At 35.0% G+C, this 13,464-nt stretch overlaps 2 protein-coding genes across 4 annotated transcripts; both read left to right on the forward strand.

Moving 5' to 3' along the window:
* Positions 1-246: 246 nt before the first annotated feature.
* Positions 247-4,729, forward strand: LOC18042338 (putative pumilio homolog 7, chloroplastic). 3 transcript variants are annotated; one of them, XM_024184743.1, is made up of 5 exons: positions 247-1,254; positions 1,378-1,540; positions 3,448-3,611; positions 3,781-4,039; positions 4,341-4,729. In XM_024184743.1, exons 1-5 carry the CDS (start codon positions 539-541, stop codon positions 4,461-4,463), a joined length of 1,425 nt encoding a protein of 474 aa, XP_024040511.1. In that variant the 5' UTR covers positions 247-538; the 3' UTR covers positions 4,464-4,729. The 3 variants fall into 3 exon arrangements, with proteins under 3 accessions (XP_024040511.1, XP_024040512.1, XP_024040514.1); XM_024184744.1 differs by having other exon boundaries at positions 4,344-4,729; XM_024184746.1 differs by lacking the exon at positions 4,341-4,729 and adding an exon at positions 4,121-4,332.
* On the forward strand, positions 4,402-11,593 carry LOC18042339 (protein ASPARTIC PROTEASE IN GUARD CELL 1). The gene is made up of 13 exons (XM_006433533.2): positions 4,402-4,483; positions 5,124-5,422; positions 5,548-5,668; positions 6,147-6,574; positions 6,675-6,831; positions 7,886-7,968; positions 8,055-8,151; positions 8,309-8,378; positions 8,610-8,816; positions 9,719-9,843; positions 10,255-10,356; positions 10,458-10,555; positions 10,999-11,593. Exons 2-13 carry the CDS (start codon positions 5,172-5,174, stop codon positions 11,174-11,176), a joined length of 1,917 nt encoding a protein of 638 aa, XP_006433596.1. The 5' UTR covers positions 4,402-4,483; positions 5,124-5,171; the 3' UTR covers positions 11,177-11,593.
* Positions 11,594-13,464: the final 1,871 nt, after the last annotated feature.

Here is a 13,464-nt window from a genome sequence, read left to right on the forward strand (position 1 = left end):
GGGGAATAGGAGGGGGAAAAAGTAGCATAAATGTTTAATAAAATATTGAAAAAGAAAGCAAATCCTGCCGTGCGATGTAAAACAAAACGAAACAAAATCAACTGTCTTGCTATTGGTCCCGCAGACGCAACAATTTCCTAGGCAGCAGCAGACGCAAGCCACGTAAAGAAAGTCCCTCTCCCAGTCTCCGTCTATACGCATGTAAGAGTTTCCATAAATTGCATGCAAACGGCAAAGAGTGTTTCGAATTATGACTCGCGAGTCTCACTCTCCATATATATCTCTCTCTCAAGTTAATCGCTTTCCTAATGCATTCAAAAACCTTACCAAATACCAAACTTACTCAAATCCTACACGAACCAAATCTCCTCATTAATATCTTTTGCTCCTCAGTTTATTTCGAATGCCATTATAAACCCTCTTAAAAACCGAAAAAGAAAAAAACCCTTCAAGAGTCGAGACCCCTCACAAGTGATCTCTCTCTCTCTCTTTCTCTCTTTCTCTCTTTCTCTCTCACGCACACGCTTCTTCATCATTGATGTTAAACTCTCCCGGTAACCGACATTTGCGGGATGAAACGACGCGTTTTGGGTCTCCTTCCCGTGGATTACCGGCTGCTCATTTCCGCCGTCCGCGTCAAGAAAGCCCTCGCCTCCCCAACACTTCTTTAAACGAAAAATCCTATTTTGATGAAACTGATTTATCTGCTTACTTTTCTCATCTTAATGTCAACGATCGGATTTTTGATAACCCCGTTCACCATTTTCCGCTCGTTGAAAATGGTTTCTTTTCTCATCCTTGCCAAGAAGCAGAACCGATAAACCAAGATTCATCCATTTTGAATCTTCTACATAATCATAATTTTGATGGGTTACGCTCTAACGGAAATGAGTTATCCTCGGTGCCAAGAAACCAATGGATGTCCAGTTTGAGTCTTAAGAGAAATCAATGGTTGCAGGATTCATTTGATTGTTCATCTTTGAGAGATTTGAGGGGCAACATTGTGGCTTTAGCCAAGGATCAATATGGTTGTCGCCACCTGCAGCGGACTATGAGTAGCTTGCCGAAAGAGGAAATTGAGATGATTTTCGTGGAGGTGATTGATCGTGTGTGTGAGTTGATGATTGACCCATTTGGGAATTATGTTGTACAAAAGCTTGTAGAGTTATGTAGTGAGGAACAGAGGACTCGTATTCTTCTTATGCTGACAAACGATGATTTTCAACTTGTCCGGATTTGTCTTAACACTCATGGGTATGTTTTCTTTTCTTTCTTGTTGTTTGTTTGAATTGTCTCAGAAAATGATGATGACTCGGGCATGTTACTGTTCGATTGAAACTAATTAATGTTTTTGCTGTTCTTACTTTCGTTGTGTAGGATTCGTGCTGTACTGAAATTGTTAGAGAATCTTACTAATCCACAGCAAATATCATTGGTTTTAGCAGCTCTACGCCCTGGGGCAGTTACATTGACCAAGGACACCAATGGTCATTATGTGATCCAGTATTGTGTGAAACATTTCTCTCACGAAGACACTAAAGTAATTTCAATTTAAACATGTCATTATTATTTGTTTTTATTGTGTTAAAATTTAAACCAAGCTTCATGTGGATCCTTTTAGGATCACTTCTGTTTGGATTATTGATTCAACCTTGCCATTTGCTGTGCCATTTTTAATACGTTTATAGGAATAATTTCACTTTCTAGCCAAGGTAGAATATTGTTCAAGGACTTGTTATCATTTCTTTTGAGTTTTGAAGGTTAACGACTGATCATGAAGGTCATGTCTTTATAGGAATAATATGGGTTTTACTTCATTGATTATGAATGTTGCCATACAGTTATTCTAGTTCAAATCAAAATAAATAAATACCTTTCCAAAAAAAAAAATCAAAATAAATAAATAAATACTGTTCCTGAGATGTGGTAAACTTTTTAGTAGCTTCTTGATTCGTATTAGTGGCTATTGATGGACAAATGGGTTGAGAGTGCCCTTTTGAGATTTTTTTCTTTTTTTCTTTTTATTTAAGACCATCCTGTTTTTGTATGTAATTGAAGTAAAATGTTCATTAACATCTTTTGGGGTCCAGACCTTCATTGATGCTGATTAAGTTTAAAGGTAGATTGAAGCTTATCTAATGTTGACAACAAAAAGTGCTATATATACGATGTTGATGATGCTTTACCAACAAAACTTCTTTTGCTGAACTTCTTGCAATTGCTTTTGCTACTAGTGTATCTATGTGTGTAACTTAACATGCTTAGAAAATAATAGTTGATGATTTGGAGTCTCATAATGAATGTGTTTAGCAACTGATGGTTTGGATTATCAGAAAATATTTGTCTAAGCGAGTAATTGTTCTGGCATCTGACAACAAAGAGTGCTATATATACAATGTTGATGATGCTTTACCAACAAACTTCTTTTGCTGAACTTCTTGCAATTGCTTTTGATACTAGTGTACCTGTGTGTGTAACTTAACATGCTTAGAAAATAATAGTTTATGATTTGGAGTCTCATAATGAATGTGTTTAGCAACTGATGCTTTGGATTATCAGAAATTTTTTGTCTAAGCGAGTAATTGTTCTGGGATCAAATTTTTTTTTTTTGGAGATTTGCAAACTAGCCTGCCCTTTTCTTTGCATTTAGACTTATATATGATTCAAAGGATGTGTATAAACGCCTCTTGAAAATATGTAAACTTGTATAAAATTTGAGACTCTGAAACCTTCATCGTTTAGAGGCTGCTTTCAATTGAATTGCCCCGGGGGGGGGGGGGGGGTTCTTTTTGAATTGTTTCTGTTAGTGCAAGTTTGGGATGAATAGAGACTGCCTGCTATAACTCCATTTAAATATGTACTAGAGGAAGGGAATGAGAATCTCTGACTGTGACAATTAAAACTGATCGATTACTTCCGTTTTTACTTCATGTTTTTTGGTGTTCCTCATCTGTTTCTTGCTTTCTGCAATATAAAAAACTAAGTGCTTCAGGGGTACCTAAATTTTTGGTACAATGAAATCTAACAGATTGTTACTCATGTGCTCAGTGTGAAGTTGATTATAGGGATGTAGTTTCTTCTTTGAAAGAGGAAATGAAATAATTGATTTTTCTGCTACACTTTTTGTGTGAACAAGTTTGCTATTTAATTGAACATTGTCTGACCATTGGGCTTGGTTAGATCATGGAGTCTAATCAGTGTGCTGCGGCATGCATCAAAGCAGGTCAAAATGCTTTATTATCTGTGCATGTGCTTAAAATAACATGAATGAAGGGCAGTTTACAATCTTATATGGAGAACTAGTTTGTGGCGATTTCTACTCAATAAGCACTGGTGATCATTGTATGAGTCAAATGAAACCAATACTAGGACCCACTTTCTCTTAGTTTAAAACTAGACTTGAACAAGTCATGATTCTGACTTGTGAAGTTCTGACAATTTTGGCAGTATCTATTGAATGAGGTGGCAGATAATTGCTATGGAATTGCAACGGACAAAAGTGGGTGTTGTGTATTGCAGCATTGTGTTGAATACTCTAAGGGGGCACAACGAGAGCGTCTGGTGGCAGAGATAATAGCAAATGCACTACTGTTAGCAGAAGACTGTTATGGGTTTGTTTCCATAAACTCTTATGCTTGTCATGATGTAGTTGATAGAGAAGCATATCAACTTGTTGCTGAAGTTGACATCATTTTCCTCTGTAGACACCTATCTATGGTTTAATTCTAGCCTGATTGTGATATAAGCTTGATATGCTTCTGTATTATTGTTTTCCTCCAGCAACTACGTGGTGCAACACTTACTGGCACTGAGGGTACCGCAGATAACAGCAAGTCTTCTGAGACAACTTGAAGGGCATTATGTATCTTTCTCCTGCAATAAGTATGGGAGTAATGTCGTAGAGAGGTGCTTGTTAGAATCAGGAGAAGAGCAGTCAACGAGAATTATTATTGAGCTGCTAAGGAGTCCTAATGTTTCTATGCTTCTTATGCATCCTTTTGGAAATTATGTTATCCAGTCCGCTTTGTTGGTCTCTAAGGTTAGACTTTTCTCATCTACTCCCATATCTGTGTGCAAACCAAGTTAAATCAGCTAAGAAAATTTGACTCTAATTCTGTAGGCTGTCTGATTATTCAAATTGCTTGGTTTGGCTTTGAGACATGACTCAATCGTCATAAAGCTTAGTAAACATCAAAAGATGCAGCTAATTAAAAAACTTATGCCAGAATAAGTCGGAGGCTTGATTTACAGTTTCCTCACTCTCTACTATTTTCATTTTAAAGATTACGAATAACCCCTTACATATGGCTGCAAGGATTTTAATAACTTTTCTGATACAGCAGGGTTTTGTCCACGATGCTTTGCGTTATCTCATTAGAATAAACTCTCCAATGATGCGGAGCAATATTTACGGCAAAAAGGTGCTTGCTTGGTTCCAGAAGAGGAGGCCGCCATATATATAGAGAGCTGTTTTCCGGCATGTGTAGGTCTCACCCATTTGTTCGAGAAATATTTTCGTGTTCTTTTTGGCTGTTTGAATCAATTGGTTGTAGTAGTATTTGTTTGTCAGTGTTGGAGTTGTAGTCTGTCATTCTAAGTTGTAAGTTGAGGTTGTAACATTTGTTGTCAGTGTTCGAGTTGTAGTCAGTCAGTCTGTCATTTTAGGTTGTAAGTTGAGATGTGAGAAAGGTTATATAATTTGCAATTTTTCGATCCATTCGGGGAATTTGAAAGGAAATGCAGCAGCAGCAGTATCTTTTAAAACTGTAAACTGTATATTTCCCGCTGGTTGTTCTTGTATACAGATGTGCGGTTGAGTTGAAAATAAAAGCATATTGATTATTATTAGTCTTCGTTTTAAAAAAAAAAAAAAATGGATAATTAGTCTTCGTTTAAAAGAAAAAAATTGGATAATTAGTCTTAAATCGTCAATTGAAAAATGATGATACGTCTGTTTGAAAATCGGTTACAAGTATTTATCTTATTTATTAAACGTTGACTGAAGCTTATAAAAATAATTTACATGCTGCAACGTGGCGTCTTGTTATTGACCAATAAAGAAAAGCTTTGTCAAATTAATCGCAAAGTTATTGACTTGGCAATCCTCGTCTCCCCTTTAAAAGAAGAGAAGCCCAGGAGTAGGAGTATCCTCATTTTTCCCGTTGACCACCATGGCTTCTTCTTCGCCTTCGCTCTTCGTCGGTTTCTTCATTATAATCGGAATCAATCTCATCGTCACCGTCGGTTCGTTGAGAAATTTCAAATTTGATCAGCAACCGTTGATTATACCTCTCCATCTGTCCTCACCTAATTCTACGGTGCACCGCCACGCCGATGATCGACGCCGGCACCTGCTGCAGGCGCAGCTGTCTCGCAAACCAAATGCTCGCATGCGTCTCTACGACGATCTCCTTTCCAACGGGTGGGTATAAATTGTATATAATATATTTCATTTGAATTCAATTCAATTTGGTTTTAATATTTTATTTATTTATTTATTAATGTATTAGTTCTGTTACAAAATTTGAGATTTTTAATTACTTGCAGTTACTACACCACGCGGCTAAATATCGGGACACCGCCCCAACAGTTCGCTCTTATTGTTGATACTGGGAGCACTGTGACGTATGTTCCTTGCTCCACCTGTCAACATTGTGGCAGGCATCAGGTTCGTTCGTTGCCGTAACAAAGGCTCTACAATTCAGCTGCGTATTGTGTAATTCATTTTGTTTGTTTATTTATTTATTTTGTTTATTAACACTTTTTTATATTGAATTCGGCTTCTGGTTGTAGAATAATTGTAAGATAATCATTTATGTAATATGAATAAGTTCATGATAAAGTAAATGAAGTTTTCCGTTGACCCTGCTTTGTCGCTGAGAAATTAGCATGAAAAAGGAAAATTTGTTGAATGTATGTCTAATTTACGTAAATTGATAAGATCCACGGGATAGATTCTCATTAGTTTATATTAAGTTCTCATTTTGTTTCTTTTCCCCCTATATCCTTTGAAACCAAGCAAAGAATGAGTGATTCTATTGATACATTTTGTTATTCGTTCATTTTTTTCGATCAGAGAGGTTGGTGTGGAAGTTGTGTAATATATTTGTTGGTTGAAAACTAATCCTTAGTTTATTTTTATTCAGGATCCAAGATTCCAAACCGAAATGTCTAACACCTATCAAGCATTAAAATGCAATCCTGATTGTAACTGTGACAATGATAGAAAGGAATGCATTTATGAGAGACGATATGCTGAGATGAGCACCAGCAGTGGTGTGCTTGGGGTGGACGTTATTTCTTTTGGCAATGAAAGTGAACTCGTGCCTCAGCGTGCTGTTTTTGGCTGTGAAAATTTGGAAACCGGTGACCTTTACACCCAACGTGCTGATGGAATAATGGGTTTGGGTCGTGGCCGCCTTAGTATTGTGGATCAACTTGTTGAAAAGGGTGTTATTAGTGATTCGTTTTCATTATGTTATGGAGGGATGGATGTCGGTGGGGGTGCTATGGTCCTTGGTGGGATCACTCCTCCACCAGATATGGTATTCTCCCATTCAGACCCTTTCCGCAGGTAAGTTGCTCTTGCAACATTTTAACTGTGGCGATGCATTTTTTATAGGAATGCATCTAGTGGATCTCACACATTCACTGTAGTTTTTGGCTGGCAACAGTCCGTATTACAACATTGAGCTTAAGGAATTACGTGTAGCTGGCAAGCCATTGAAGGTAAGTCCAAGGATCTTTGATGGAGGGCATGGAACAGTTTTGGACAGTGGAACTACATATGCTTACCTTCCAGGACATGCTTTTGCTGCTTTTAAGGATGCCGTAAGTTTTGTTGGCTCTGATTTCCTCATCTAATAGTTCAGTTTCCAAGATCAAATTCATATTTTAAAAATATGATCTTTGATATTTGTATTCTTTCCTGACTGAGATTTATGTATCCCTACTGAAGGAACTGGTTATTGAGAAAGGCTTAATCATTTTTCTTTATTCACATCTGAGGACCGAAAACATATGCTATCCAGTTATATCAAATGATTTAATTTTTTTTTTTTTGGTGGGGGAATAATGATCACTCATTTAGGTATTGTATACTAAATCATATTGGTGGCAATAGAGAGCTGGAATCATCTGCATTTAAATATTTCATTGTCTGAAACTGTGAAACTTATATTTTTCACTCATCTAGATTATGAATTTTGTTAATATGTCTGTTGAAAGAATTCTCCATTGAGTGCTTGTGAGTTACTGCATTCATGATATTGATACCATGAGCACTTTGAGGCCATCAACGCATTAGTCCTTATTTAAATCACACAACTAAATGTTGAGGATGTTACAAGAAATTTGTCATTTCCATTTTGGCATTGCAACTTTGTTGCTTAATCTTAGTCTATTTGAACGAGTCTTCTTATGGTACTAGTTCATATTGACATATTATGCCTCTGTGGTATGTTTATATTGCTGGCTTTATGGTGTTAGATTGTGGGAAGTTCCTCTTCTTCCAATTTCTATCCTTATGTCAGAGTTTTATCTTTTGCATTAAAACTTTAGGTTTTTTTTTAAAAAAAAAATTAATATTTTTCATGGTATTGAGCTGAAGCTAAAACTAAATGTCAATGGAATATGAAATGGACTTGAATTGTAGATACTTGCATGCATTAAGTTTCTGCAGTGGGTCTGGTGGTATTTTTTCCGGGGGGGGGGGGCTACTTTTTGTTTTGTTGTTACTTAAGACTCTCTGATTGCTGCCGATGTCTAGTTCTGTCTCCCTTATTATTTTTACTATGATATTCTGAATTCCTAGTTTACATTTATCTATATGTGTCCTTTCATTTGAACTATAAATTCATGGTTATCTTTATGTGTATAAATGCAGCTTATAAAAGAAACTCATGTTCTGAAACGGATCCGCGGTCCTGACCCAAATTATGATGATATTTGTTTCTCTGGTGCTGGGAGGTGCTGTCTTTATTAAACAATGATCTTGCATTTTTTACTTCTCTATGGTGAATATTTATGTCTGATTGTGTATGTTATGTAATTAGGGATGTCTCCGAGCTATCAAAAACTTTTCCGCAGGTTGATATGGTATTCGGCAATGGACAGAAATTGACTTTGTCTCCAGAAAACTATTTGTTCCGGGTAATTTATTGATCTTAGTGCTCTTGATGACAAACTAGCTTCCATTTGTTCTCAAAATCCTTTAAAGTGGTTTCAGGATGTTTCTACATTATCTTCTATTGTTGATTTTTATTTTATTACTCTCCCTCACATTTCTCTATATGGCATGCTTTTGTAGCATATGAAAGTCAGTGGTGCTTATTGCCTGGGTATTTTCCAAAATTCAGATTCAACAACTCTTTTAGGAGGTACAGAATATTGTTTGCTGCTCAACACCACCTGCATCCATCCCCCTCCCCGCTCTCTGGCATACTGCCTATAATACAATCCTTATGATTTAATCAAGCATGTATGATGTGATGTGCAGAAAAAATAAACTTCTCTAACACACAAAAAAACCAAAAAAATTTTTTAAAAAATCCCCACACTAGTGCAAATGCACCTAGGGATTTTTCCTAACTATTGCATATTTGAGACAGGAATTGTTGTCCGTAATACACTAGTAACATATGATCGGGGGAATGATAAGGTAGGCTTTTGGAAAACAAATTGTTCTGAGCTATGGAGGAGACTGCAGCTACCCAGTGTTCCTGCCCCACCACCTTCGATTTCCTCTAGCAATGATTCCAGTATAGGAATGCCTCCTAGGCTAGCCCCAGATGGACTGCCGCTGAATGTTCTTCCAGGTAGAATCACTTTGCAGAATGTAGTTGGCCTTTTCGGTTCTCCTTAAATACTGATATGCATTGAATGTTGATTCTTTAAGCATGTTACTGGGTTATTACTATCAGTTATATATTGTTTTTGGTTCCTTAGTTCATTTTCTTGCAATATGCGGTGAATTGTGACTTTGTATGATCGTTATTTAGGCAAATGTACACACTATCAACATGACTTCAAGCTATCAGCTTCTTCTTCGATACTGTTGTTGATGAGGGCTGTACTGAAAAGTGAAAATGAATTTTTAAAATTTATTTCCTTGAAAATTTATTGTGAAAAATAAGATGTTCCAATAGAATATTCTCCCATTTTGGAATGGATATACTTCTTGAAAGTTACAACAATTTGTTGATTACATTTATATCAATAGTTTGCTTAATATGATAACCTGACAACTTTTCTGGGCCTATTCCTGGATAGTAAGATAGGCGACAGTATTACTATTAATTCCTCATTTCCATTAATGATTTATAGCATGGTAATCTGACCAGAATGAAATATTGATTTTTACTTTTTGATTGTTTACATGCAATTGACACTTGCTTTATTTTTCAAGTGTTGGATCCTTATTATTGCGTATGACATCTAATCAGTGTGTACACCTCTCTGGGGATAGATTATGGTTTCTTTAATGACCTTTATCGAAATGGACCTTAATCGAGTATGTCCAGGGAGGTAGTTTAATTTTTGACCTAGTATTTGCATCCATTGAATGATTTTCTCAAGCTTCATGGATCGATAATTATGACTATGGTCAACATTGCATCCAAATTTTAGCATGGTAATTATATTGAGGTTTGATTCCATAATTTTGCTTAACCTTAGTTTCTCTAATATGATGTTGCCTCCTTTGATGTATGACATATAGGTGCTTTTCAAATTGGAGTTATAACATTCGATATGTCATTTAGCCTTAACAACTCGCACATGAAGCCCAACTTCACAGAACTTTCGGAGTTCATTGCCCACGAGTTACAAGTTGACGATATAGAGGTATAAAATTACTTTGCCTTGTTTTAGTGTAAGTTGCATTGAAACACTGTGGTTACAAAGCTACTCAATTAATGTTGGTTTTGATTCTTATTCAGTAATATGTTAGGTTATTGATTTTTCTTTTTTCTACTCAACAATCAAAGGCAAGTGTTTCTGTTTTATCGGCCCTTACTAGTCTAACAAGTAGTTTAAGTTAATTACTTCTTAGCTTTAATGTTTGGTGTCTCAACAAAGTTTTCAGCTGTTAATTCTAGGATTTATGGCCTAAAATGGAATCATTGATTATAAATAGATCTTGAACCTGTTTTGCCAGTCTATCTCACGGCATTTTGGTGTCTCCAAGTTTCACTTTGCTCTGGATACTGAATTTAGTTATCTGTCTTCCGTTTATTTCCAATGTTTGGATTTCAGGTTCATTTGCTGAACTTCTCATCCAAAGGACATGATTACCTGGTTAGATGGGGCATCTTTCCAGATGAATCTGACAATTACATTTCCAATACAACAGCATTGGTAATACAATGATTGCTATATCAACTGCTTCCTTACCTGTTTATTAACTTAAATGTTTACTTTATTGATCAAATACCTATCATATTTATTGTCATGTGCAGAACATAATTCTGCGGTTAAGGGAACATCATATGCAGTTTCCTGAGAGATTTGGCAGTCACCAGCTGGTCAAATGGAATATTGAGCCTCAAATTAAGCAGTATGTCTTTATCTTAAGCTAAGAAAAATGAACCACCAAGGAGGGGAAAAAATTACCTATCTCTAATTGCAACATGTTTTTGGCAGTTCTTTTTCTTAAACTAAGCTGTATGTTTTTTACCATTCTTTATCATTAAAATTAAGCATCTTTTCAAAGCATTAGGGCTGTTGGATGTGATAAGCATTAATCTTTGCTACTAATGACCTGTGGTGTCTCAAATCATACCCAAGGCCTTGCCTATGTGGATTTAGTTGGGTTGGCTAAAAATACCATGTGGATTATTATTTCAGTTTTTCTTCTTTGCTGCTGTACTGGCATTGTGGATGAATACGCGATACGATTTCTTTCAGCTTATTTTGAACCAGTTGATGCCTTAAATGTTTGCTGTATTCTTCACTGCTGCTTATTTTCTTTTTCACATTGGTTGTTATGGAGCATTTCAGGACATGGTGGCAGCGGAACCTTGTTGCTGTAGTTGTTGGAATAGTTGTCACCTTACTTCTTGGTTTATCTATTCTTGGGCTATGGTCAGTATGGAAACGGAGACAAGAAGCATCCAAAACATATCAGCCTGTTGGTGCGGTTGTTCCCGAGCAGGAGCTTCAGCCACTTCAATCTTGAAAGTTCTTTTCCGGCTTTTGATTATTATTCACGGTTTCTTTGCAATTTGTTGGTTGAGTGAGTAAATCCTCTGCTACTGAGCTTCCCATACAGGTTAATTTTGTTGGCTCATCAAAGATGGCCTTGTGAAGGGATAGGAAATTTGTAATCCTCCTTAATGTTGTACAATCAAAAGAAAACGCCAAGGGGGGAAATAGAGAAAATGTTGATATAATTGCTCATAGTTCATAGTTTTTGAGTTGTACGTCTGGCTATAGACGATCTACTGCTAGTAGTAAAAGGCAAATCATAGTTGTCTTTTTCTTTCCTATTGCCGGCTAGTGGCACATAAAATCCTTTATTTTGCTTATTTATTGCTCCAGCCAAAATTTGTTTGGCACCAGAATAAGAATGTAATTTGGTGGAGTTTAATGAACAGTTAAATCCAAATACCAAAACAGAGCCACTAAATCAAAGTACCATTGTCGGTGGAGGTAGATTCTCTTTAAAGGAGAGCAGAGCAATTTGACTATCAACTGAGACTATCATCGTCGAAGATTAGGCTTCGGTACTGAGTTTTTTTTTTTAGTTAAGCAAAAAATTAAGAGTCAAGATTTATTGTATATCTTAATTTCTTTATTTCTCTTACTTAAAAAATTTAACTCAGCACTAAATTCTTATATTAAAAAAGTAATTTAATTTAATTTTTTAAATATTTATTTACTTATCTATATGACAAATAAAATAGTGAAAAAAAAATTCATTTTTCAAAAGACTCTTCAAATAAAAGTAAGTATATATTATTTTAATCAAAAAAATTTCTACAAAAATAATAGTAATTATAATATTTCTCTCTTTTCATTAATTATGAGATAAAGAAATAATATATACTAAATTAAAGGTTTAAACCTCTCAAAACAAGATTTTTTAAATGAGATCGTGTTATCTTCTTTTTAATATTAAAGAGAGCGAAACATTATCTTATTTAAATGAGCTTATTTTAAAATACCAAATCCTGCACAATTAAATTTGAATTAAATTACAAGAGTTCAAATTTAAATGTTAATGAGGAAGCTATGGTAGTTATGAAAATAACGTTGAAGTTGAAAGTAGTTGAAAGAGACTTAAATTAAATGGTGGCTATTCAAAAATGTATTTTCAGTAGATACCATTAATTTATAAATAGTAATCTATAGATTACTACAAGATATTAATTTTTTCTTAACTTCTTCTTGAACTCTACTTCTTCCATATTCTAAACAAATACCACATAAATCATCATATTATATATTTATTTACTGTTGTTCCAAATTATTGTATTGAGTGTGCATTCTTATAATAATTACAGTCATTATATCCTGAGAACTATCTGTCAACAACCTATTTGCACCAAAATACTATTTTGAGGGACAGAAATAGTCTTAAAGACAGTGCTCAGGACACCTTAACTTTTTTTTTCTTTAATTTTTTTTTTTTTTGGCATCTTATTTATTATCTTAATTCTTCTACAATAGTTTCATATAATTCAAGTTTCCCATGCTCACAGTACACGGTAGCTGCTAGCTAGTCCCACACACAACAGCCTCATATTGTAAAAGGGGTCCCAAACGACACTAAAAGTGTAATAGCGAAAGTGTTCATTTTCTTCCATTGATTTATATTGCACCATACTGGACCATTCTGCTGCTTGAACAAATGTATGATTTTGTTGTCCTCATGGAAGACAATTCCCGATACAGCATGAAAGTTAATTTTTTTTTTTTTGTTTAAAAAAAAAAGGGAAAAAAATATGTATAAACATTCAGAGAAACGGACCAAGGATTTTTTTATAAGTCCAATAATAAAAAAAATAATTAAATTATGCTCATTCTTATCATTGAGATTAAGATAAATCTACCACTTTAATCTATATTTTTTTTATAGTTACATACTATTTGTTATTCATCAAATGCAGACAACCGCTAAATTACATAGCAAACTAAATGTAGTCACCTAATTCGGAATATAGCAGCCTATAAAATACTTGGGACTTAGGAGCTCATAACTATAAATTGAACTTGTTGAAAATTACAGATGATGTAACTTAACAAGACCCTCAAATTTATAATATATTTATAAATTAGAATGTATTTACGACATTATTTCCTCGCGTACTTAAATAGATAACACATTATTTGGGATGAAAATTTTGAATTAAACATTACGTTTTGAGGCACTGCATTTTCATTATCGCCCAGTTATTCAAGGAGTGTTATTGTATGTTTGAAAAGCGGGAATATGATTCCCATGCAAAGGAAAACTTTCACTGT

This window comes from Citrus clementina, unplaced genomic scaffold, assembly GCF_000493195.1.
Source record: "Citrus clementina cultivar Clemenules unplaced genomic scaffold, Citrus_clementina_v1.0 scaffold_5, whole genome shotgun sequence".
NCBI lineage: Eukaryota > Viridiplantae > Streptophyta > Magnoliopsida > Sapindales > Rutaceae > Citrus > Citrus x clementina.

Bases quoted from the DNA above. Each gene is read 5' to 3' on its own strand.
- LOC18042338 (XM_024184743.1), top strand. From the start codon at position 539: ATGTTAAACTCTCCCGGTAACCGACATTTGCGGGATGAAACGACGCGT. The intron at 1,255-1,377 runs GTATGTTTTCTT...TTCGTTGTGTAG, and splicing joins ATTTGTCTTAACACTCATGG to GATTCGTGCTGTACTGAAAT. The intron at 3,612-3,780 runs GTTTGTTTCCAT...GTTTTCCTCCAG, and splicing joins TTAGCAGAAGACTGTTATGG to CAACTACGTGGTGCAACACT.
- LOC18042339 (XM_006433533.2), top strand. From the start codon at position 5,172: ATGGCTTCTTCTTCGCCTTCGCTCTTCGTCGGTTTCTTCATTATAATC. The intron at 6,575-6,674 runs GTAAGTTGCTCT...GGCTGGCAACAG, and splicing joins CATTCAGACCCTTTCCGCAG to TCCGTATTACAACATTGAGC. The intron at 10,556-10,998 runs GTATGTCTTTAT...GGAGCATTTCAG, and splicing joins ATTGAGCCTCAAATTAAGCA to GACATGGTGGCAGCGGAACC.